Source organism: Sorex fumeus, unplaced genomic scaffold (assembly GCF_029834395.1).
Source record: "Sorex fumeus unplaced genomic scaffold, SorFum_2.1 ptg000098l, whole genome shotgun sequence".
Taxonomy (NCBI): Eukaryota; Metazoa; Chordata; class Mammalia; order Eulipotyphla; family Soricidae; genus Sorex; species Sorex fumeus.
In genome coordinates, this window is record NW_026606155.1 from 78,128,455 (window position 1) to 78,154,921 (window position 26,467).

Genomic DNA, 26,467 nt, shown 5'->3' on the forward strand with positions numbered 1-26,467 from the left:
GAAGAGGCTACTAAAATCTCAGGGCCTGGAGGGATAGAGATTTTACTGGCGCCCGCTCAAGTAAATTGATAATCAATGGAATGACAGTGATAGTTACTTTAACAAAGAAGACATTTTTTCCACTTTTGTTAAGAAATAATTGAGATTCATCACTCTATCCTATATGTTTAAGGATACAGAGGAAGTAATTAATCTTGTCACTATATATGTGAAGCATAATGGTTGGATTTAAATATATAGTAAAATGTTGCCACAATAGTTTCAGCTAATGTTAGCCTTCTCGTATAGATACAAGAAAAAGAAACTTTCCTTGTAATAATAACTCAAAATCTATTGTCTTTTTTAACATCCAGTACATGATAGCAATATTGGCTGAGGTCAAGTGTATGTTATCCACTTGGTACTGATACTTTTTATTTTTTTGAGGAGTTAAAAGACCATTTTTGTTTTCTTAAAGTTATATAATCATTCGAATAGATTTACCTTAGGTCATTGTCTTTGTGTGAAATATTCTTTTTTCTTCTTTTCCTTTTTAATCGAATCACTGTGAGATACAATTACAAGCTTTTACTTTACATGTTTGAGTTATAATCATACAATTATCAAACACCCATCCCTCCACCAGTGCACATTCCCATCACCAATCTCCCCCGCATACTCCCCCTTTCCTAATCTCCCCCTGCCTCCATGGCAGACAGTTTCCCCCGTACTCTCTCTCTACTTTTGGGCATTATGGTTTGCAGTGTAGATACTGAGAGGTTATCATGTTTGGTCCTTTATCTGCTTTCAGCACAGGTATTGATTCTTTTTGTAACAGAAGTTTGTACCTTCTACCAGCTTGCCTCCCACCACCTTTCACCTAGGATAACTACATGTCCTATCTGTCTTTCCTGACTTTGTTTTTTGTTTTTCAAAGAGGTAACAAATTGGTGGGATCACTTGTCCTTCTCTGCTGACGTGTTTTCTTAGCTGTGGTGCCCTTGGGATGCATCTATGTTGACATAAATGATAGAATTTTATTGTTTTTATGGTTGAATAATATTCCATTGTGTGAATATATTTGGATCTATATCACAGCTTCTTTATCCACTCACAAATCAATAAATGCATATCTTCTTAACTTACTATGTTAAATAATAGTTATAAATGTGATATGAAGATATCTTTCTGAGGTAGTACTATCATTTAGATATACTCTTTTAGATATGGTATAGCTCAATCATAGGATAAAGTTGTCATTTATTGAGAATCCTCCTTACTATTATTTACAACAAATATACCAATGTATAATCCAGCCAAGAGTGCTCAAGGGTTTTTTTCTAGGTCCACACCAGTATGTGTTAGTTTGTCATTTTGTGTTGCAAAGAGTTGGGGGGGGGTGGGTGCAGAGTGGTGAGGATGGCAGCCACTCAATTAATGCTCAGGAGGCCCAAGGGCTCATCCCAGCGATTCTCAGCCAGCCAGACTGGTGATTCAATGCAAGGACCTGAGGCTGCTGTCCTGCGTGGGCCCTGTGATGCCAGGAATTACCCACGGGACTGTGGCAATACTTGGTAACCTTCAGGGATGCCCCTAGCAATCTTCAGAGGATCCTGTAATACATGGGATTAAACCAGAATCAGCTGCATTTAAAGCATGCCCATTAACCTCTGTACTGTCTCTCTCCAGCCCCATCTTGTCTTTTTTTTTTTTTTTAATTTTTAAATATATTCTGGGTGAGAGTTAGAAGATGGATCACAGCTAATGGTACTCTGGGCTTATTTCTGGCTCTGTTCTCAGAGATCACTCGGCATGTACAGAAGATCATATGTGGTCCAGAGTTGGCTACATGCAAGTCAAGTGCCTTACCCACTGTACTACTCTTTAGCCCCTGTCTTGTCTTTTTGATGATGGAGAGCCTCAGGTGTATGAGGTGATATCTCATTGTGGTCTTAACTTACTTTTCTTTTATGATTGTGTCTTAGTGGATGATTTATTTACACCATATTGTTTCTGTTGATCTAAGTATAGTCATCCTTTAATGACTGCCTTTATATCCAGCTTCTCTAGAAATTTTCTAAAATATTCTAATAAAACTTTTTTCTTTTGGTTTCTGACATGTTTTTCTTCTCATCCTTTAATGTTTAATTCATCCCAAACTTGTTATTTATATTGTCTGGGGCATAAATCTGTCCCACGCTTTATCTTTTTTTTTTATTGAATCACTGTGAGATATAGTTACAAGCTTTCATGTTTGAGTTGCAATTACACAATGATCAAACACCCATCCCTCCACCAGTGCGCATTCCCCATCACCAATGTCCTCCGTATACCCCCACTTTCCCACCCTTCCCCTGTCTGCATGGCAGACAATATTCCCCGTACTCTCTCTCTACTTTTGGGCATTATGGTTTGCACTGCAGAGACTGAGAGGTCATCATGCTTGCTCCTTTATCTACTTTCAGCACACATCTCCCATCCCGACTGATTCCTCCAATCATCATTTTCTTAGTGATCCCTTCTGTATTCCAACTGCCTTCTCTCTCCCCCAACCCCCACCCCTTACTCATGAAGCAGGCTTCCAGCTATGGAGCACTCTTCCTGGCTTTTGTATCTACTGTCCTGGGGTGTCAGACTCATGTTATTTTATACTCAAAATGAGTGCAGTCCTTCTATATCTGTCCCTCTCTTTCTGATTCATTTCAGTTAGCATGATACTCTCCATGTCTACCTACTTATAAGCAAATTTCATGACTTCATCTCTCCCACCAGCTCTATAGTATTCCATTCTGTAGATGTACCAAAGTATTTTTAACCAGTCATCTGTTCTCGAGCACTTAGGTTGTTTCCAGGTTTTGGCTATTGTGAACAGTACAGCAATGAACATATAGATACAGATGTCATTTCTGCTGTTCTTTTTTGAACCCTAAGGATATATTCCCAGAAGTGGTATTGTGGGATCATATGGAAACACAAGTTCTAGTTTTTGAAGGACTGTCCATATTGTTTTCCAAAAAGGCTGATCATGATTGCTGCTCAATGCCTCTTTCGCAAACCACAGCACCCAAAAGGAGAGAGAGTACAAAAGGGAATGCCCTGCCACAGAGGCAGGGTGGAATAGGGGGTTGGGGGGGTGGGAGGGATACTGGAATCAGTGGTGGTGGAGAATGGGCACTGGTGGAGGGATGGGTACTCAATCATTGTATAACTGAAACCCAAGCACAAAAATTTGTAAGTCTACAACTGTACCTCATGGTGTTTCACTAATAAAAATTTAAAAAAAAAATAAAGCTGAATCAGTCAGCATTCCCACCAACAGTAAAAGCATCCCTTTTTCGCCACATTCACGCACTGGCGTGTTGCTTTTATTCTTTTGAATGTGTGCTGGTCTCTGTGGTGTGAGATGATATCTCATTATTGTTTTGATTTGCATCTCCCTGATGACTAGCGATGTGGAGCATTTTTTCATGTGTCCAGGCTATATCTTTTATTCCTTATTTAAAACTTTATTTGAAACTTTATATCTTTGTTTATTGTTTATTGACAAGGAATTTAACAATGTAGTATAAAATGAAACTAAGTAAGCCTGAATATAGAACTTGGAGGAGAAAATGGCATTGAAGAATGAGACTTGGGATTGGGACTGTAGCCAGATGGTAGAGTAAATACCTCCCGCGTATGAGGTCCTGGGTTCAGTCTCCAGCAAGAAAGAGAAGGAGAGAGAGCCATTAAATAAATATGTAATCTAGAAAGTATGCATCTTTTAATTGAAAATTTGCACTGTGGGGCTGGAGCAATAGTACAGCCAGTAGTGCATTTGCCTTGCACATGGCTGACCCCAGTTTGAGCTCCAACATCCCATAAGGTCCCCCGAGCACCTCTAGGAGTAATTCCTGAGTGCAGAGCCAGGAGTAATCCCTGAGCCTTGCCGGGTGTGACCAAACAGCTAAAAAAAAAAGAAAGAAAGAAAAGTTTGCACCATTTAGTCAACATCTTCCCTATTTTTCACACTTTCTTGTCCCTAGGAATCACCAATACACTTTCACAAATTCAACTTTTGAAAAAATTCACATGTAAGTGATGATACACAGTAATTGCAAATTCTGTGTTGGGTTATTTCACTTATAATGCTCTCAATGTCTACCAGTATTGTTAAGAAAACTAGAATTTCATTCATTTTTTTAATAATCGAACACATTACAGTTTGTGTACCTCAATAATAAAACTCATTATGTATTAGGTTGTTAATAGAAAAAAATAAAAATAAATATGTAATCTAGGGTTGAGTTGGTGAAGATATATAGTCATAAGCAAGTACCATTCTTGGTAGAAAATTATAAAAGGGTTTCAGAAGTCTGGGGCAGAATGTTGGAAGTTGTCTTCTCCCAGATCTGGCAGGTCTTCCAGCTCACCTAGAAAGTTTCAGATAAAAGTAAACAGATGTACTGAATCATGATCCAAGAGAAGTAGTCACTGTGGATTTGCTCTTTTAGAAAGCTCCCAACAGAGAGGACAGAGCAAAAGCATATTTTGGTCTTTGGTTGCCTCTGTAAATTGCTTGGTTGCAGCCTCATCTTTTACCTGGCAAGATTTGGAGGTGGGAAGGAGAGGATTAATTATCCTTGGTGATTCTTACCATGTTCAGTCAAGTTTAGGAGTTTCTGTATTTTAGATGATCTTGAAGATGTCTCCAGTTTTGCTGTTCTGTAAAGTTAGGCAGAAAGCTTGCTGGGAATTGGCCAACAGATTAATTCAACTATCAGCCAAAGAAAGGGATAAGGACATTCTTGAGTAGCAGAAGGCAGAGGCCTGTAGTTTGAAGTTCCAACATACCTTTAGTGGAATAATAGAGTGTGATTTTTAGGGCCAACTTAATGGCCACCCTCTCTGTTCTCTGCATGCTTGGTTCACACCACTGTCTCATGTATTTGCTTTCCCATAATGTAAATCTGCATCACTTATTCAGCTTGGTACATAAACACCTTTAAAATATTTTAGTTGCCTTAAAAATATCTATTAGATTTAAAGTGCTCTTAAACCCTAGCCTAAAAGAATTTTGTGGTCATATACTGCCTAACTCCTGAAATGTTTTTCAGTTTACATGTGCTACCTTTTTTTAGTAGTTGGGGAATTTATTATCTCTGCCATTTTGGCACTGGTGCATTTTTATTAACTTATTATATACATTTTATTTTATTTTATAAATCACAAGACCCTGAAGATAAAAAACAATATCTTGGGATTTCTGTGTTTCCTTTCCAAGTGCAATCCCCTGTATGTGGTAGCTGTTGAGTTAATTTTTGGACAAATAAACAATTACTATATTTTCTTTTACCACCCTGAAATTAATTACGGAATCTGCCCTCTTCTATTAACAAATATTTTATTCATTTGGATTTTGGTGGTCAAATTTCCCCAACATATTCCATATGGATGTCTATTTCCCAGCACCTAAAATCTTAATAAACTCTGTTGAAGAGGATAGACATATTTAGAACAGGACAGAGTAGTTTAACTATTAACTATGTTACAAATTATACACGTATCTGTATAGTATACATACATAGTCATAAAACAATCTTGACTATGTTACTTTCAATTTATCAGAAAAAAATAGAAAAAAAATATGTGAATATCCTTGGTATTCATGACTGTGCCAAGCCTCAAAACACTTGGGAGCTCAAATAAGAACGTTAGAGAGCATCTGTCTGCACTCTATTTCCCTGGCTTGGCAGACTGCAATGGAAACCCAAAATAAGTCTCCTTCATTCAGCTAGAATATTTCTAAATTGCTTATCTGTGGGACTCCTGACAGCTCCCACCTTGGGCATAGAATAGATGGAATAGGGAGCTGCCTGGGTCATATGATTTGATGGGCGCCAGAGAGGCTGCCTGCTTCACATACTCTCCCATTTCCTCACCCCTTTTTTTTTTTTAAGACACCCGTACAAACAGGCTCTGATCAGTTCTAGTTTTTTGGTGAGACTCAGTAGGTGGTACGGGTTTCAAAACCAAAGAGGGGGGCATTGGGGTTTACAAGCACATGCATGTCTTCATTATCAGGATCGGAAAGGTTTTCCAAAGATTAGCTGTGCCTGCAATTAAATTTGCAGATTTATGACACAGGGCCGGCTTCAGTTTCCAAGCCGTCTCCCAGACACCTCTCCCTGAACAAGGAAAGGCAATGCTGTTACCTTTCACTCCTCACCTAAATCACCAGGGTGGCTCAGGGTGTTCCGTCTACTAAGTGCAGAGTGATTGGCTTTAACTGATTATGCATTCCAGGGCAAGTCCAGGACCCCCCCCCCCAACCCAACAATCTCTCTCTCCCCCCCCCCACCTTCCCTCACTCTCCCTCCCCCTTCCTCTCTCCCTCCCTCTTTCCTTCTCTCTCTGTCTCTTCCCCCCCACCCCTCCACCCACCCCACCCCCTGTGCGCGCGCGCGCGCACAAACACACACACACACACACACACACATGCACGCACACGCGTGCGCGCACGCATGCACCACTCCCTGGGGCCTTGAGGTGAAGTTCTGCAAACGGAAAGAGCCTTTGTTCTGTAATTAATCATGTGAAGTCAAAATGTGTTTGGGTGCTACAAGTGATAGCCCACAAAAGCTCAGAAGTGGCTGATCATGTAGCTGGTGAAATCTGGTCTCAAAGCAGACTTCCTTTGTGGTAAATAGAAAAATACCCTAGGAATGGTATAAGGAAAATTGTCAGAGTTAGGAAGTTGAAGTGATGGACTAATTTATCATAGTATAACTTTTAAAGACTAGATTCGGATGTCTAAGGAACTAAGTCTTTCAAGCTGAAGATCTGAATTACTTTCTAGCTTGCTTCTGTCACCCTGCTGCTAGGAAGACTGACCTGGAAACTCAGGGTGGCAGGGTGGTGAGAGTCAGGGATCAGACATCAAGGAGAACAAACATAGAATATGAGTCTGTGTCTAAGTACATAGTCCTGTTGGCTTGACTGAGATAAATGGCATAGGGTTTCCCCACTATTTCATATTGCCTGTGGCTCTCTTCCCTGATTTTTTTTCCACACATTGGAAACATTCCATAAGGACTGGTCTGCGATATTTTCATCCACTACTACAGTGAGGAGAAATTTCCCTTTACGAGGAGTTGACGAGCTTGATTTTTGCATTGTTTGTTTTTGCTTACTCTGAAAAGTGATTTGACTTCTTTCATAAGCTTTTGTTGCTCTTACTAGTGTTATAGTTACAGCAAGAATTCAACACTACCTAGTGAGAGAGTCTTGTGATCAGAGATGGAGATAAGAGAAGTGTCCACGTCCTCTAGGTTCTATGCTTGCACTAAATTAGAACAAAACCAAGACTGTCATCCCTTTCCCCCTGACCATGGGAAGTTAGCCCATAGGGAACTGGGAACAGTTCTCTTGTGGAGACTTGAGTCTCCACACTCCAGAACAGACTCCACTGACAACCTTCCAGTGTTCTGGAAGCCAGACAATGACTGGAAAGGGAGAATGACAGAGACTAACACCCCTGTGGGGCTAATGCTTCCATTGATGCTTCAAGTAGTCCTAAAATGAGCACAATACCAAGATATATCCTCAGTCTTTCCCATCGAAAGTGCCATAAATAATATATTGAGTCTTCTTAGGCAACTAAGCCACTTTCATACTCCCCAAAGTCTTTTTGTTTAGTAGTCTTTATTTTATTTTAACCTGATACCAGGTAGATTTAAGGCCGCAAAGAGATCATAAATGAATGGATAGCAAATTGGAATAGCCAGTTAGGACAACTTTTTGTACTGCTTTTCTAGCTAAGATCACACATGCACACACACACACAACACACACACAACCATATAGTAATTGATTATAGAAGAAACTATACCTAGTCAACCCGCATTGGCAAGTCAGACTAGAAAAGCAATTATTTCACAAGCATGATCTCCAGGAGGTGCCAACACCTTTTCCATTCTGCACATGTCTTATCCAGTATTCAAAGAACCCTCGCCAGAACAGTGAGCCACTGACAATGGCATGCTTTCCTCATGTTCCTTTGTTGACCATGTCCTTCCATGTATTTTTAGAATAGTCACCAGAATAAAGACTGGACTAGTTAGACTCAGATTCACATCTCTTTAATTTTTCATAAAAGTCTCATATTATGGTGGTTTGTATATCAATTTTTATTATCCTTCCTTTTAAGAGAACTTGGACATTCCCTATGGCATTCTGACTTAGACACCTATTTCTATGTATGTAAGCAAACAGAGCCTGCCTTGTTCCTTCCCTAGACTATTTTAACTTCCTCTCCTTCGTGATGAGTGATACTAAGTCTTCTTTAAACAGATTCACATTACAGCTGGTCAGATTTCATGCTTTTACCAACTTGCATTTCATGAACTGTATTCCCCCAAATGCCTCCCTTTTCTTAGCTTTTATCCACTTATGCTTCCAGATTAATTTTGAATGTCTTCAGGGAAGATGAGGACATGGTCTGGGTCATGTAGTGGTTGATATTTTTAGGTCACACTGTACTGAATGTCTGGTAGAGCTCATCTCTTTGAAGCTAGAAATACTGTAAGCAAAAATTTTACTCTTTAAGCCACTACATGGCAACAAGTGAATGATTAACAAATATACCCTGGGAATATTAATAGATTTAAATTTTCCATTTGCTAAAATAAATTTTTCATTACATGTAAGGCATTTTCTAACAAAGATCACCAAAAAGTGTTTAAAACAAAATGGTATTTTGTGAAAACCATTTACCTTTTTTCTAAATGAATAATATTTTAATAGACTTTAATTCTTATGGTGGTTTTAGGTTCACAACAAAGATTAGAACAGAAGTCTCTGCCTTCACACATGGATAGCCTCCCCGGTTGTCAAAATCTACTCGTCAGAATGATACATACTATTTAATGTTATTAATATATATTTATATTTTATATAATTTTTCAACCAAAGAACCTATATTTCACATATCACAATCTCCCAAAGTTCATATCTTGCCTTAGACTTCACCCCTGGTACATTCTATGGGTTTGAATAAATGTTTAATGACAGGTACCCATCATAATATATACTCTTTTCACTGTCCTAAAAATCTTCTGTGCTCCGCTTATTCGCTCTTTAACTCCCTTCCCCACTGTGACCACAGATCTTTCCATCTTAGTCTCTGTAATTTTGTCTTTTCCAGAAAATTTACCCATTATTTAGAGTGCACATCCCAACCTGAGCCGTGGTTGGAAACCATTGTGTATAAAGAACAATTTATTGCTTACATAAATTTTCTTATTTAAAGGGTATTCAGGCTGGAGAGAAAGCACCATGGTGTTATGTTCATGTATAGCAAGCAGGAGGCATGGGTTTGATCCCTGGCACCTTCGGGGCCACTGAGTATCAAGCAGGAAGATATCCTGAATGCCTCCAAGTATAGCCAAAAAATCACACACACACACACACACACACACACACATATATATATATGTATGTATATAGATATATACATATATATCATTTGTATCACTTGTCATCCCGTTGCTCATCGATTTGCTCACATGGATGCCAGTATCATCTCCATTCATCCCTGTTGCATGCTAGTATAGCCCAATGGCATCTGCTCGCTCCAGGAAAACAAAGAGCCTCAAACCGTTCATTCAGGGTCTTGACAAAGAAGTCTGACCATCTCATAGGTGAATGGCCAGGCGTTCTTTTGACGTCCCGTGGAATCCAGTGTGTGTGTGTGTGTGTGTGTGTGTGTGTGTGTGTGTGTGTGTTCAGAGTCTCTTGCCCCCATGCCCTGGCTGTCCTCACCAGGGCCCCTTGGAGGGGGGTGGGTTGAGTTTCCCTCTCCACCCTGAGCAGAGCCCTGGCAGCTGAAGGCCTCCAGGATCCAGCCACAACCATGCTAAGAACCACTCTCCACATGCTAGGATGAGCCTCATGCATGAAGGAACCAGCAGAGGAATCCAGGTGTGCAGGACCTGGGGCTTAGATCTCCAAACCTGCTCGGTTCGGGACTGGGCCTCCTCCACCCAGATCCCCCATCTTCCAGTAGCTAGACAATTACACCCACCAACTGCCATGTAACCCCATCAATGGCCAAGATCCAGAGACTATAAAACCAATCTCCCGGAACCACATGGCCGCAAATACGGCCTCTTATTGTCTAGTTCTCACTCTCAGAGAACGTGGCAGGCTACTGAGAGTATCCTGCCCACATATATGTATGCCTGACTGGAAACACCTGTAAAGGTGATTAGAGGCTGCTCCAAAAGCCTCCATCCCTCTTGGAGAGCCTGGCTAGCTACCAAGAGTATCCCACCCACATGGCAGATCCTGGCAAGCTACCCATGGCATACTCAATATGCCAAAAACAGTAACGATGATGGTTCTCATTCCCCTGACCCTTAAAGAGCCCCCAATATGCCATTGGGCTACACTAGCACGGGACAGGGATGAATGGAGACATAACTTGCACCCACTCGAGCAAATTGATGAACAATGGGGTAATAGTGAGATATATATATCCTCACCTCATGTAAAGTTTTTTGAACAGTTAAAAGATTGACAACCTTATTAGACAGATATTTGCAATAAGAATTAAAGGTGGAAAAGCAGATGGCCGAAGAAAATGAATTGCAGTCACTGAGTTCAATTTGGAAGAATCTTGGGGGTTAAATAGGTGTCACTATTTTATTTTCATGCTGTAAATGTGTGTGTATGCATGCATGAATGGCAATATTCCCCCTTCCCTCCTCTATATTGTTGTTGTAATGAGCAGAGATCACACACTTGACATTGGTACTTACCAGGGGTCTCACACTTTTAGTTGTCGTGTTTGCTCAGCAAACCTTGAATATGGCAAAAGCGGAAAATAGTGATAGAAATAATCAAGTTTTGATGCTTAAAGATTTTGTGAGAGCCCAAAAGATGCAATGATCTGGTGGTGAGAACTATCAGTTGAATCCTTCTAAGTGATATTGCTTTCATAGTCACTTGTCTGTATCCTACCTATCCCTGGACCAGAATTTAGGAAGAGAACTTACTGACTGACTCTTGGAAGGAAAAAAATATATTTTCTCTTTCCCTCCTAGGAACTTCACTGAACTCTGTTGAATTTCAAACACAGAGATATTACAAAAACTTTTTTTAAATAGCAGAACTCTTTTTACCCGAATGAAAACATGCAAGAAACCACAATATATTAAAGAGATTTTTTTTTAAAAAAAATGTTTTATTGTAGCAGAACTTGCATACCAATATTGGCATTCTGGTAGCCCTAATTCTTTCTCCTGGTCTTGAGACATCTTTACTGAATGTTAAGGCTTTGTGAATGGCTGTTTGAAAACATTACTGTGAAATATTGGTTCCAATAGGAACGTATCTGAACACAATCTATGCCACCTTTTCAGTATCTCACTCTTCTCTTGATCAGTTGGCATATTCCCTTCTCATAGTTAAAATGAAGTTGCTTCTGCTACTTATAAATGTCATCATGGTTTCTGTGTGTTCTGCATGTGTACCATGAACCAGTAAAATACTGGCTGTCAAAAGAATGAAGCCATTGTACTTACTTTCACATTCTCATAAATAGCTAAGGTCCTGAATTAGTTTGATTTACCTGAGACATCTATATTTAGTCTGTAAAAAGCCAGAAGTAAGCCCACTATGGGATAGCCAGGAGTAGTTAGTTAAGCATATACCTAGCTATTCTTAGGGAGGTACTCCTGTATCTGTGCTCAGGGATCATTCCTACAGCGCTCAGAGAATTATATGTGATGCCAGAGTTGACCACATGTTAAAATCCACTGGACCATCTCTCTGGCCCTAGTATACCCATTTTAAGCTCCCTCGGAAAAGGTAGTAATGGAAGCCTCAGCCTCTATATGGAACGATATTTTATTTGTTAGAAGGCAGTTCATTTAGACACTTTGAAATTCACCTCTCTGCTGGCTTGGAAAAAAGAGGAAAGGCTCAAACTCTACATAACATTATAAAACAATGTCAGTATCATTTTTAAATTTTTAATTTTTTAATAACATGATTTGATATTTATTATCTTTATGACAATGGGGGCAGTATTCTCCGGTTGCTGTCTTCATTCTAAGTGGAAGCAGAACTCCACTCCCTCCAGCTGGTTCTAATATGAAGCCAAGGTTGCAAATCACTGTGAGATAGGACTGAGCAAGAATATCAGAGAACAGACATCAGTGTCCTCTCCCAGTCTGGGATCTTTCCTCAGTAGATTCTGGCAACCATTAAAGTGTACTAGCATACACACCTTAGTGGAAAAAAAGAAAAAGGGGTTTTCAAATGTCAATCTTAGTGAGGCATTTATGACTTAAAAGCAATTCTTTTCTCTAACTTATTTGTATGTTAATAATTGTTTTCTCATTTATTTCCCCATACTTAAGTTTGATTGTGATGAGAGTGCTATGTAATCTCCAAAACAAAAGATTGGAAGGCCAGAGAGATAACTCAAAGGGCAGAAGTGCATGATTTTAATTCTCTCTCTCTTGCTCTCACGCTCTCTCTCTCTCTCACACACACATGCACACCCCTTCCCTGAGCTCCACTACGTGTGACCCCAAAACACCAAAAACAAAAACTAGAACTTGGTATTTGCATACGAATAATCACGAGCAACTGTTTGTGGTAGTCTAAATTAAATCTTTACTCCAGAACCTACAAAACATCCATAAACAATAGAGCCGATGGAGAGATTGAGTTGAAAGTATCTAGAAATTATCTAACATCTTCTCTTTGTCTGAAAACAGGAAAAAGTTTTTTAACTTTCTAAGTGAGTGGGACAAATTGCAGACTGGGGAACAGCCATGTAACCTTTCTGTGCCTGTCTCTTTGTAAGCAATGTAATGAGACCACTTATTAGAATCCTATAGTGTATACATATATTCACAGAGACAAATACTTAGCACATTTGGATTGGTGGCCTTGAGTGCCCCTTTTTGGACCCTATTTAGGACTCTAAAACAGTAATTTTTCACAAAATTCCCCAGTGTAAAAGATTATTTGTAATTCTGGGTACCTGCTATTTAGACTTCTTTAAGGTGTTTGGGGAATAATTAGCAATACAAGCCATTTGTATATTAGAGATTTGCTAACAAGTCATTTGTACATGACATAATACTCAGTGCTGGAACCGAGACTCAGATAGGGCTGTGACTTGATCAGTGTCATCAAGTGACTCCTGTGATTCAGGGAAAATGAGACACCTATACAGCTTTGAGATGAAAAGTCCTAAGTGCTTTAAGAGAGGCACAAAGTGGCCTTTCACTTGAGAAAAGTGTAGTTACTTTTGGTAAGAGAGATGAAGGAAGCTTTCATGACTTGGCACTTCAGCTGGGACTAGAGGAATGGGAAGAATTTTAACACATGGAAATGAGTAAGACAGTCACTGGGGAACAATGAGAGCTAGACTCCAGGGTGAGGAAAGCCTCATACAAGGAATGAGTTGACTTGACTGGACCAGGGAGCACATAGCATGAAGGAAAGGATCCTTGATAAGTTCTCCTTCTGCATTTTATGTACTGTTCTGTAAATTTTTAGCGACTCCTTAGGTATTACATTATTCCCACTTCCAAGAGAAGATATAACTGAAGCTCAAGAGATTAAGTGACTTTTCTCAAGAGATAATGTAAAATCAGATCTAAATCGGAAAAATTAAGATAGATAAACTAAATCTAGAACAGGGGCAGCTTTGATAACCAGGGTAAGGAATTTGAATCAAGCATTAGAGTTAAAGGGTAAACAGAATTCATAACCTGTGAGCCAAACCCAGGCCGACATCAATTTTTGTAAATAACATGCATTAGAACAACTGTGTTATTGCATTGTGATGCTTTCATGTTACGCACACTTTTCACACTACACCAGAGCAGCAAATGGTCTTAGCAAGCCATATGGCCCATAAAGCCTAAATCATTTGCTCTCTGATCCCTTACAAAATCCTTGACTAACCAACGCAATAGTTGTTAGGGACCACTGGAAGATTTAGACTATGTCAGTTCTGAGGCTTTATCCCTAAACAGCTGGTCTTTCACAGTAGCCTTCCAACAAATCTGACCAAAATCTTGAGATGCAGAGGATGCAGGAGGCAACAAAAATGAGTGCAGTACACCAGGTATAGAAGCTGAAAGAGGGGACACCCTGCCATCCTAGGATTGCAGGTGTGGCAGGTGTGTGGGGGAGTTGGGGAGGCAGTGATGAGAAGCACCACAGGCTGCAGTGAAATGTTGCTAAACATTGCCAGACCTTCCAATTTTAAGAAGGGTCAGAACTTGAACTTCACATGTACAATTTCTGCGTTTACAAACGTTAGCAATATTTGAACCCAAACTTACTTAGTCTCCTCTAGTTGATTTAAACTGAATTTAAATTTATTAAATTTATATGCACTAAGCCAAACCCCCTGAGTGCCACCGGGTGGGGCTGTCCCCAAAAAACAAATCTCGCACTCAATATTTATCATATACTTACATACTTGATTAATACTGGGGAAAAAAATGGTCTTAGTTCTTCACACAGTAAATTTTACCCCAAACTTGTAAAATATATGCTTAGTAATCCAAATTTGCTCACATGCACATATTATATATAACATATTAAAATGCCAATTTAATATTGGGCTCTATGCTACAGTTGGTGATGCTCAGGGCTTATTTCTGTCTTTGTGGTCAGATATCACTCTTGCTAGGACTCAGGAGACACAGTGTGGTATTGGAGATCAAATCCGGGTAGGTAACATGAAAGAAAAGCATCCGACTCACTGTATTAGCCAGCCTCTCTGATTCATTATTATCATCAATTTATTATTTAAATTTAGTAAATTTATTTAATTAATTAATTAATTAAATATAAACTCCAGTCCAGTTTGGGGCTGGAGTGATAGTGCAGTGGGTAGGGCATTTGCCTTGCACGTGGATGACCCAGGTTCGATTTCCAGCACCCCATATGGTCCTCTTAGCACCACTAGGAGTAATTCTTGAGTGTAGAACCAGGAGTAACCCCTGGAGTGTGACGCAAAAACAACAACAACAACAACCCTTCTGAGTTTGGTCACACTGTAGCCCTCTCAGTTTCAAACAGGTGGTTTGGAGGGTTATGACTTGTGGGGTTGGGGTTTTCTGGTTTGTTACTTATTTTGTTGCAATTCTGGAGACAAACCTAGGACTTCATAGATACAAGTGTTCTAACACTAAGCTGCTTGCTATCTCTACTCTTCAGTTTTTAACCTTTTTTATGTAATTTCCAGAATAGTAATCTAATCATTTTGTGACTTACTAACAGCTACGGATGTCTCAGTAGGTAGATGATACTTTGTCCACCATTTTTAGAGAACGTTTTCAGAGAAAAGGGCAAAAGGGAGGTGAGACAGAAATGACAGACTATTCCACAGATCACACCATCTCCTGTTATGAACACCTTACCTATATGTTCTTCCCTACCTGTGTGCTCCTTTATACCAAAGTACATAGCCAAGTAGAGAAAATATTTAAGCATTTGCTTCTTACCACATGCTCTTAAAAGCAGCTGCCGATACAGTTTTGTCTTCTAAAAGTGGCATGGACTCTAATGTTGAAGACATAAAAAGAATCTAGTAAGAATTTTTTTTAATTTTTTTTTATTTTTCAAGAAGCCTTGAAAGGACTTCTTTGAAACAAGCTAAATCTCAAACACACCTGGCCTCTGGAAAAATGGCAAAAAATATTCATGTCAATAATCTCACTAAATGTCAATGGCCTAAATGCACCAATCAAGAGACACAGTATCTAGGTAGCACTGTTGTGTTGTCCTCCCTTTGTTTATCGATTTGCTCGAGAGGGCACCAGTAACATCTCACAACAAATTGTGAGACTTGTTACTGTATTGGGCATATCAAATACGTCACACGTAGCTTGCCAGGCTCTCTGAGAAGGGTAGAGGCATCATATAAATACAGGGGGAAAAATAAAGCAAATGCCTACTTGTTTGTCTTTTACTTTGTTTTGTCTGCTCATCAATGTTCAACCCTTATGTTATACATATAAGTGAAATTATCTTCCAATACTTGTCTTTTTCCTTCTGGCTTTTTTCACTTTATTTAATTTCGCTTACATACACAAACTCCTTCCAATTCATTACAAATGGCAATTTTTGTCTTTTTATAGCTGAATAGAGTTCCACTGTCTTAATAAATCACAGATTCTTTACATATTTGTATGTCAACAGGGACTTTGCTTCCATATTTTCATTATTGCATATAGCATAGCAAATAAATATTGGAATAAGTATAACTTTTGTTTTAATGTTTTCATATTCTTCAGATAGGTACCCAAATGTTATGGTAGCTCTAGCTTTTTGAGGAAGCTTCATAGTATCTTGCAAAATTGTTGCATTAATCTATGTTAACCAGCAGTGTGTGAGAGTTACCTTCTCCAATACTTATTATTGCTCTTTTAATGTAAATGATTCTCACAAGTCTGAGACAATTTTCTCATTGTGGCTTTAATTTTTGCATTTCTCTGATATGCACGGATAAGCATTTTTTCATATGCTTCTAATGCCATCTGTATGTCTTCTTCAGAAAACTATTCAAATCTTCTGCCTATTTTTTCATTTTATTGCCTGGTTTTTTCTTTCCAGATTCTTGGTTTTTGGGGGGCAGGGGGACTTGATATAACATTATTTTATAAGTGTGTAAATGTTTATATGTTTTAGGGATACAGTGCTATCATAGCACAATCACCGCCAAAATGTCTAGAGTTCTCCATAGACATCCATGGGATTCTTTCCGTTTCTTTTCAGTCTCCTCCCACAGTTCTGAGTGCAAAATCTAAGGATCTCTTTTCACTGAACATTGTCTGTTCCCTTTCTTTACTTCTTTATATCCTACATATGAGTCAGATCACCCAGTATTTGTTTCTCTTTACTGTTGTCCAGTTTTTTGAGCTCTTTATATATCTTGAATACTAGCCCTGAGATGGTATATGTTGTATAAATACTGTGGGAATATCTCTTTGTTTCAGTGTCTTTTACAGAACAGAAACTTTTTAGTTTAACGTTATCCTATTTGTTTAGTTTTGCTTTTGTTTCCGTTGCCAGTAGAATTGAATCACTGAGCACATCACTAAAGCCAATATTATGGTGTATTTGTTGCTGTTGTTGAATTACCTTAATGATTGTCTGAATTGTCTTGAATATTAATCCCTAATCAAGTACATGATATCAAATACCTGGTCGAATTCAGTAGACTATCTTTTCATTCCTTTTATGTTCTCTTTTGCTATACAAACGATTTTTAAGTTAAAGTAGTTTTCACTTTTCACTTTAATTTTTCTTGCTATTAGAATTGAGGCCCCCAAAACATCTCCAACCACTAATATTATATAACATTTCACTGGTTATCTTCTCTGTACTTTCTGCTCTCAGGTCTTACCTATAGGATTTTGTTTTTTGGTTTGTTTGTTTTTTAATAATTTTGGTCTTTAGGGTTATATAGTGTCCATTGTTTTTCTTTTGTGTGTGAATATCCAGTTTTAGCAGCACCATTTGCTTAAGAAACTCTCTTTTCTCTATCATATGGTCTTATCCTTTCTCATCATTTAAAAGTAAATGAGTAGTTTATTTATGGGTCTTCAATTCTATCGCATTGATCTAAATGTCTGCATGTATTCCAGCAGCATGTAGTTTTAATTATTGACCCTCTGTAGTTACACTATGCATTCTTTTGATTCTTTGCTTTTCAAATATGTCCTGTGAACATGAAACACAATTGAATTAGAACATTTGGAGAAACTCAAGATAGAATCACAAAGATCAGAGTGATCCTGGGCAGTGTAAGTGTTCGTGTGGCTGCTTCTTGTATGCACAATTGCCAATGAACAGTAGGAAAAGTTCTGCAGTGGAGACAGGGCCTTAAATTGACTCACCCCTACGCCTGCCCCTACCACCACCATCCACTCCCCCAACCACTACATCACCTCTAAATATTGAAAGAAATGTAGACTAAGGAGTATATAAATGAAAGAAATATTGTGGTTGGTCTACTCAGCAGCATAGACCAGCTCTAAATCAAGAGAACAGAATTCAAAGGTGAAAGGGAATTACTAAAACAAACTATTATGCAAAAAAGTTCCCCAAAAATAGAGGGTCCAAAAGAAACAATCATTCTGAATTATCCATCTCCCTCCAGAATAGGGTCACTTAAAGCATGTTCTTTTTGAGCAGAGATCTTGATGGAGAAAAGCCAAGAAGTATAGATACTATAAGTAGTTACAACAGTGATTTTTTTTTAACTTTTTTTTTTTCACATCCGAGGACCAGCAGTTGAAATCCACTGACTTAAAGCACCATCATTTTGGTTTGCAAATCCCTTGATAGTCAGATTGTCCAACCTGGATTTCATCTTTAAGTCCATTCTTCTCTCATATTATCACAGTTAATAATAATAATATTTTACAGTCAATGCTGCACACAAAAAACTTTAATAAGCAGTGTGGAGTTTACCTTTAGAACAATGTTAATGGGGAGAAATGATAATTATCAGAGAAGTATATATGGATATATATCATCAACTTTTGCTCTTTTTTAATGCATAAAATTGGCATTTTAATATTTTGTATATAATATGTGCATGTGAGCAAATTTGGATTACTAAGCATATATTTTACAAGTTTGGGGTAAAATTTACTGTGTGAAGAACTAAGACCATTTTTTCCATTATTAATCAAGTATGTAAGTATGTGATAAATATTAAGTGCAAGATTTGTTTTGGGGGGACAGCCCCACCCGGTGGCCCTCAGGGGCGTTGGCTTAGTGCATATAAAGCAGATCGACACATATGACATATCTGGCAAACACCCAAAAAGTGTTGGCTGTGATTTGTTTATTATTTATTTATTTTTATTTTTTGAAGGGCTCTATGCTATAGTTGGTAGTACTCAGGGCTTATTCCTGACTTTGTGGTCAGATATTACTCTTGCTGGACTCAGAAGACACAGTGTGGTATTGGGGATCAAATCCGGGTAGGCTACATGAAAGACAAGCATCCGACTCACTTTATTAGCCAGCCTCTCTGATTCACTGTTATCACCAATCCATTATTTGATTGAATTTATTTCTGTTTATTACTATTGCACATATGACCACCATGAAACACAAATTTTTTAATTTTTTTAATTTACTTTTTTTTTGGTTGCTTACTATTTTTTTTAATTTTTCTAAATTTTTTTTAAATTTTTATCAGTGAAACACCATCAGGTACAGTTATAGACTTATAAATTTCTGTGCTTGAGTTTCAGTTATACAGTGATCAAGTACCCATCCCTCCACCAGTGCCCATCCTCCACCACCACGGGTCCCAGCATCCCTCCCACCCCCCATACCCCCCGTCCCACCCTGCCTCTGTGGCAGGGCATTCCCCCTTGTTCTCTCTCTCTTCTTTTGGGTACTGTGTTTTGCAAGAGAGGAATTGAGTGGCAATCATGTTTGGTCTATAGACTGCTTTTAGCATGCTTCTCCCACCCTGGGAGGGTCCTCACAACACCCTTTATTTGGTGCTCTCTTCTCTATCTGAGCTTCCTTTTTATCTCTGTGTAAAATTTCTTTGGAACATCTCTTGAGAAGGAATCAGTAATTCATAGGGTGTGCATGATGTCAATTTTGCTTGATATTGCCAAAACCAACTCCACCAATTTATGCTCCCAGAGTGCTATTTGGTAATCCCTATTTCTCCATCGTCTCAATGACAGGTGCCATTGTCTCTTAGGTTCTAAAGTTTACTTTTTTGAAATGTTTAATTCAATGGGTTTTGGTAAATTCACAATAATATACAGTAATCACTGCCTTATTTTAGAAGAAAACCCTTTATCCATTAGCAGTCACTTCCAATTCACCCTTGCTTCCAGTCTCTTTCCATTGTTAGTATTCTTTCTGTCTCTGTGGATTTGTACATCCAGTTCTTTATGTATTCAGAATACATGACCAATTTATCAGATACATGATTTTAAAATACTTTATCCCATTTTGTGAGTGCTTTATTGTCTTTATTTTCTTTTTTATTTATTTTTTCATTAGTGAAACATCATGAGGTACAGTTATAGACTTACAAATTTTTGTGCTTGGGTTTCAGTTATACAATGATCAAGTACCCATCCCTCCACCAGTGCCCATCCTCCACCACCACGGGTCCCATCATCCCTCCCACCTCCCACCTCCCCATCCCACCCTGCTTTTGTGGCAGGGCATTCCATTTTGTTCTCTCTCTCTCTCTCTCTCTCTCTCTCTCTCTCTCTCTCTCTCTCTCCTTTTGGGTCCTGTGGTTTGCAAGAGAGGCATTGAGTGGCAATCATGTTTGGTCTATAGTCTACTTTCAGCATGCTTCTCCCACCCTGGGGGGATTCTCCCAACACCCTTTATTTGGTGCTCTCTTCTCTATCTGAGCTTTCTTTTCCCCTAGCACGTGTGGCTGGCCTCCAAGTCATGGAGCAAAATTCCTGGTACTAATCTTGGCCACTTCTGGGTGTTAGTCTCCCATTTTGTTGCTTTATGTTCCCCAGATGAATGCAATCTTTCTGTGTCTATCCCTCTCTTTCTGACTCATTTCACTTAAAGGGTTGGACCAGTCGGCATTCCCACCAGCAGTGAAGGAGGGTCCTTCTCACCACATCCGTGCCAGCATCGGTTGCTTTTGTTCTTTTGGATGTGGGCCAGTCTCTGTGGTATGAAATGATATCTCATTGTTGTTTTGATCTGCATTTCCCTGATGATTAGTGATGTAGAGCATTTTCTCATGTGCCTTTTAGCCATTCGGATTTCTTCTTTGCGAAAGTTTCTGTTCATTTCCTGGCCCCATTTTTTGATGGGGTTGGGTGTTTTCTTCTTGTGGAGTTCAACTAGTACCTTGTATATTCTTGATATCAACCCCTTGTTGGATGTGTATTTGGCGAATATCCTTTCCCATTCTGTAGACTGTCTTTGTATTTTAGTCACTGTTTCTTTTGAGGTGCAGAAGCTTCTTAGTTTAAGATAGTCCCATTTGTCTACCTCTGTTCTCACTTGCTTGGCCAGTGGTGTGACATCTTTGAAGATACCATTAGCTTCAATATCATCGAGAGTTTTGACAACTTTGTCTTCACTGAACCTTATGGATTCCAGTGTGATGTTGAGGTTTTTAATCCTGGCATGGCGTTAGGCAGAGATCTGAGCCCACTTTTTTTAATGTACCTGTCAGGTTTTGCCAGCGCAATTTGTTAAAGAGGCTTTCCCTGCTCCATTTCACTTTTCTTGCCCCCTTATCGAAGATTAGATGATCATATGCTTGGGAGGAGATATCAGTGTATTAAACTCTGTTCCATTGGTCTGCAGCTCTGCCTTTGTTCCAGTACCATGCTGTTTTAATTATTACTGCTTTGTAGTAGAGCTCGAAGTTGGGGAGGTTGATTCCTCCCATTTTCTTTTTCCCAAGAATTTCTTTAGTTATTCGTGGGGGCTTATTGTTCCATATAAATTTCAGGAGTGTTTGCTCCATTTCTTTGAAGAATGTCATGGGTATCCTTATAGGGATTACATTGAATTTGTACAGTGCTTTGGGAATTATTACCATTTTGACAATGTTAATTCTCCCCATCCATGGACAGGGGATATTTTTCCATTTCCTCGTGTCCTCTTTTATTTCCTGAAGTAGCGTTTTGTAGTTTTCTTTGTACAGGTCCTTTATGTCCTTAGTTAAGCTGATTCCCAGGTACTTGATTTTCTGGGGCACAATTGTAAATGGAATTGTTTTCTAATGTGAATTGGTGGATTTCAGTATTTGTGATTTTCATGTGTTCCCTCAAAACTTTAGTTCTCAAAATTTCCTGCATTATGTGGCAAGTGATTTATAGGCAGAGAGCCTGGAAGTGAGTTCTGAGAGTAAGTATTCCATAGCGGCTGCTTAGTCCATAAAAACAGACCAGAGTAAGGATCTCAGCCAGCACAACATTCAGCTTGCTAACACAGCAAAGGCACTTTTTTTCCTAATTATAATTAGAATTCAGTAATGAAGACCATGGAAAATTTCCCTCTATTTTCAAATTGCTGATGGATTGTTCATTACAAGCACTTAAATTTGTCTAACCTGGCCTTTTCCTTTTTCCTCTTCTTGCCTCCCAACTGCCTCTTTCCCTCTCAGACTGAAGATGGCTCAGGAATCAGTCAGCAAGTTGACTTCAGAGAAGAAAGTGGAGACCAAGAAAATCAACCCCACAGCTAGTCTGGTGAGATACGTTTTTCCACATAGCCTGAAGATATTTCAACTATGAAATTTCCAATAATTTCATGTCTAAATATCTAAATGCATGCACTAAAACGTGAAGGAATGAGAGATAGGATTCTCAGTTCCTGACTCAGTAGCATATGGTAAGAAAGAATATAGGGAAGGGAGCAAGGAACAAAACCCAGGCTTTCCTTTCCCCATCCTAAGTTATCTCAGAGTACCTTCTTCCTGAATTAAGCATTTTTACAACTTCAGTTACTTTTGCAACTAACGGGAATTATACCTTCTTACAAAGAGTTGGGAAAAGTGAACTGCAGAATGATACAATCTACTTAGGATCACTTCATAAATGGATAGCCAAGCCTGCCACAAATTTAGGACCCCTGATGTGTCTTCCTGGGCTGAAAATTAGCCTTCTTGGCTGTCCTCCTAGCTCTGAGGGGAAGTTGTCCTCCACAGTCCATTTTTCAGTAAAGATATCATTAATCATTGCCTATATCATAGTAATTCTTTATAAGTAATGATATCATACCATTCTCTATAGGCTGTGGGTATTGCTAAATGTCTAGGAGTTTAAGGTGTCAGGGTTTAAGACTCAGCTCAGCCACTTAACTACTTGTAAAATCTTGGGGATGTTGCTTTGCTTCTTTCTTTTCTGAGCTAAGAGGTGAATCAATATTACCATTGCTTTAGTGTTTTTTGAAAGAAACTGAGAAGAGATGTGCAAAGTGTCTACCACATAAGAGCTTAATAAATGAAGGCTCTGTTTCTTGTTACTTCAGTTTGCAGATTTGGTTGACTGTACACTGGGGAATAGCATTGAGTGCTAAGTGGGAGTATCCTGTGCCTCCCTTTCAGACCCTACCTTTCCTGTATTCTGATGTCCCTCTTCTAGTTATTTTATCCTTTTGTGTTAAAAGTACACAGCTGCTTTCAATCCTTCAACAATCCAAGTGGACTATCAGTTATAAAGTAAAATGATTTCTGTTGATGGACAGTGGTGTCCCTAGTAACAACCCCATCAGCAGCTAAATGAGTGTTGAGTGAGGCTGGTGAATGGAGAAGTTGGGGCTGTATTGCTTACTACTTGGTTAAGGAAAGTTCTGGTTCCGGCACATAGCCCCTCCCCAATCAGACATGATGTCTGTGCCCATTTGACAGTATGTTTAATACACTCATTTGTAAGAGTTTTAGTGGTAATGGGCTCAACCTGATTTTTTTCTGTTTTTTTTTTTCATTTTTGTTTTTTTGGGTTTTTTGTTTGTTTGTTTTTGGTGGACCACACCTGGTGATGCTCAGAGGACCTTGCACTGCTGGGAATGAACCCAGAGCTCTGGCATGCAGAGCCTTTGAGCCTACCCCCTTAACCTGATTTTTTATTTTCCTTTTTCTCAGCCTCAGCCCCTTGTCCTAAGCCTTATATTTGGAACACTCTCCTAACTTTTATAGTCAGACCCTATTCCAGAAGCAAAAATAGATTCAGCCTTGTAGACAAAGGGCAAACAGTGTCTACAGCTTTTTTTTTAAATTGATGACCTTCACTATTAATAGGCTTTGATTGCAAACCCACGTTGCTAGGGTTGTTTGTTTGTTTCAGTGGAAATTTAGGAAGAGTTTGTAAATGAATTTCTCATTCAGTTTCTCAAGTCAAGAAATGAGAAACTTGAGAAATTTGGATCATGGCATCCAAATTCTAACGGTCTTTAAAAATTAATTTCAGTTTACATTGGGGCCAGTGTTTCTTAGACTTTTTCCTATCTTGTTTCTTTCCTGTGGTTCCCCTGCCCTACCAGTTGATCCCCTACTTTCCTACCATGACCTCCCATTTATGCCATTTTCATATGTGTCTCCTCCTTGGAATATCCTTTGATGGCACACACAGGGTTATATGGCCACTAATTGAGAAATGCAAATCTAGACTAATTTGGGATTTTAATCTCACCTCACATCTCATAAGCAAATGGTCCAGAGGATCCTAGAAATTATTCTTTCTAAAGGAATGTATCTCTCCCCTTGTTGACTTTCTGTACACTTTCCTTGAAGAGCAAACAAAATCATTCTTAATATATTTACTTCTCAAAAGTCCTAGGAACAATGAAGGTTCTTATTTCTGTTTAGTACAGTTTTATCTATGATTACAATGTGCCAGCAGATGCTGTATGCTTCCTAGAAAGGGTCGTAGGGAGAGATGCTAAGAGAGAGCGAAATAGAAGACTGGTAACAAAATGGGAGTTGATTCTACCTCTCAGCAGAGTCTAAGTATATCTGCTCATCTTCCATTTTACATCAGCTTTAATCAGTTCTGCCAAGTTGATCTTATGCAGATACATTCAAATTATAAACAGTGATTTTTCATATGCATACTCCTAGAAACTTCTAGTTCATTCCCTAATCCCACTAGATACTTCAGAAAGGAGGGGGGGTAGGTTGTGGAATGAGTCCTTGAGTAAGTAAACTTATGGCACTGGATCTGGGTTTGTCAAGAAGAAAACAGAATTCAAGCAGTCTTGTATGATGAAGGCCATTGATCTCATTTCTAGAGTATTTGGTGCAACTCTTTGATATTCTAGAGCAAAATTTGAGAAATTAAACTGGAGGAAGATGGAAAAAATAGAGACTGATTGATTATAAACTTATTTTTTTCCGTTAAACAACAGAAAGAAAGACTGCGTCAGAAGGAAGCCAGTGTGACTACCAACTAAAACAGTCTGAAAATGACGACAGCAGAGCTAGCACCTTGCATGATCCTTTGCAACTCCAATACTGCAGGAAGTTCTTGATGTTTGTTCAGCTCGTCTCTCTCTGAAGTTATCTGCACTGAGCACCCCTTGCCTTCCTAACATGTCCTTTATAAAGCCACACAACGATGAAAAAACTAAAGGAGCTAATGTTATTTGATGACTGCTTCTTACAATCCAAAGTACACTCTGAGACCAAAAGAATTACCAAGAGTTCCAATCTTTCTTTAAGCGGAGATTTCAAGTTTTCTAACACAAACTTGAGAGCCATGAAACTTAAGACAGACAAAAAGGAGAACCTTCTATGACAGTTTTCTGGGTAGTTTTCATCTTGGTCTTTATATACTGCTGGTATGTGTATTGGTCTTAATTTTGATCTTAAGGTCACAAAATTCTGTACCTGAACGTGCTGAAACTTACCATGTCTATTTTTTTTTAATTTTTATTAGTACCATGTCTATTTTTTAAAGGATAACTCAAACTATTTTCCAGACAAGATAAATGGTTATTTTGTTGTTTTTCACATGGATAGGAGAGAACATGTAATTATGCCTTTGTGTCAATGCGATTAATAGCCATAAACTTGATCATGGGAAGTGAGTTCTGATCAAGGAAGTTGATGTCAGCCAGAACGAGAAACCCGCGGGGGTGGGGGTTGGGGGGCAGAATATCAGTTTACTGTGATTTCTTACAGAGATTCTGCACCCCAATTTTTACAACAAGTAGTGATACATAAGCAAGGATTGCTTGAGATAAGAGGACCTTCCATCAGGGAATAGGAAAAGCCATGATGACAGACAGCAGAGCTGTTCTCACGACATGTGTGGGGCTGGACCACTCCAACCACTTGGTCCAGGAGACAGTTTCCAAACAAGGGAGCAAATACTACTACAAACTTCCCTCATGGCATGTGACATTGGGTTAAGAAGGAGCCTTTATGTCAAAAAATAAAGAAATACATAAAAGCAAAAAAATTCCTTTACGTCAAAATGAGAAAAAAGCAGTTAGTATTACAGCCCCACGAGTGGGAAGGCATGGATAGGCATCTTTTTCTGAACTTGGGAGCCAATTTGAGTCACAAAGAAGACCATACCTAACCTCTTTACTGATGTTTTTTATTCTTAAGCCACTATTCTTTGAATCTGCCTTGTGTGGGAAAAAGAGGTGACTAGAGGTGAATTGAGAATAGGATCAGAGGCTACCACATTTTATTCTTGAAGAGATCCAAGCATTCCCCTATCCGTGGTTAAGGATGACCTAGAGATAAGCAAGGTCTTTAAAACCCTCTTGGTCAGCTACTTTGTATAGTCTGTCCCTTGCCCCAGCATTTTTCCAGAAGCTTTCATTTTTGTGCCGGAAACTTTTGCCTCTGGTACTCAAGTAACTACCCAGGACTTGCCTGTCAGTTATAAATCTCCTCAGGGAGCCTAATAATAGATTCAACTAATTAATGCAATACCATATAATTTCCATCTCTGGAATCAGTAGTTCAGAGTCAGGATCAAAT

At 38.9% G+C, this 26,467-nt stretch overlaps 1 protein-coding gene across 2 annotated transcripts in view; it reads left to right on the plus strand.

Annotated features, from left to right (window-relative positions):
• FMN1 (formin 1) overlaps nucleotides 1–25,085 on the plus strand; it is a 443,955-nt gene extending 418,870 nt beyond the window's left edge. For both annotated transcript variants that reach the window (XM_056133806.1, XM_056133807.1), the window contains 2 exons: nucleotides 22,139–22,223; nucleotides 24,880–25,085. In XM_056133806.1, the coding sequence (XP_055989781.1) occupies nucleotides 22,139–22,223; nucleotides 24,880–24,924 (130 nt within the window). In that variant the 3' untranslated portion in view covers nucleotides 24,925–25,085. The remainder of the gene's footprint in view (nucleotides 1–22,138; nucleotides 22,224–24,879) is intronic.
• The last annotated feature ends 1,382 nt before the right edge of the window (nucleotides 25,086–26,467 follow it).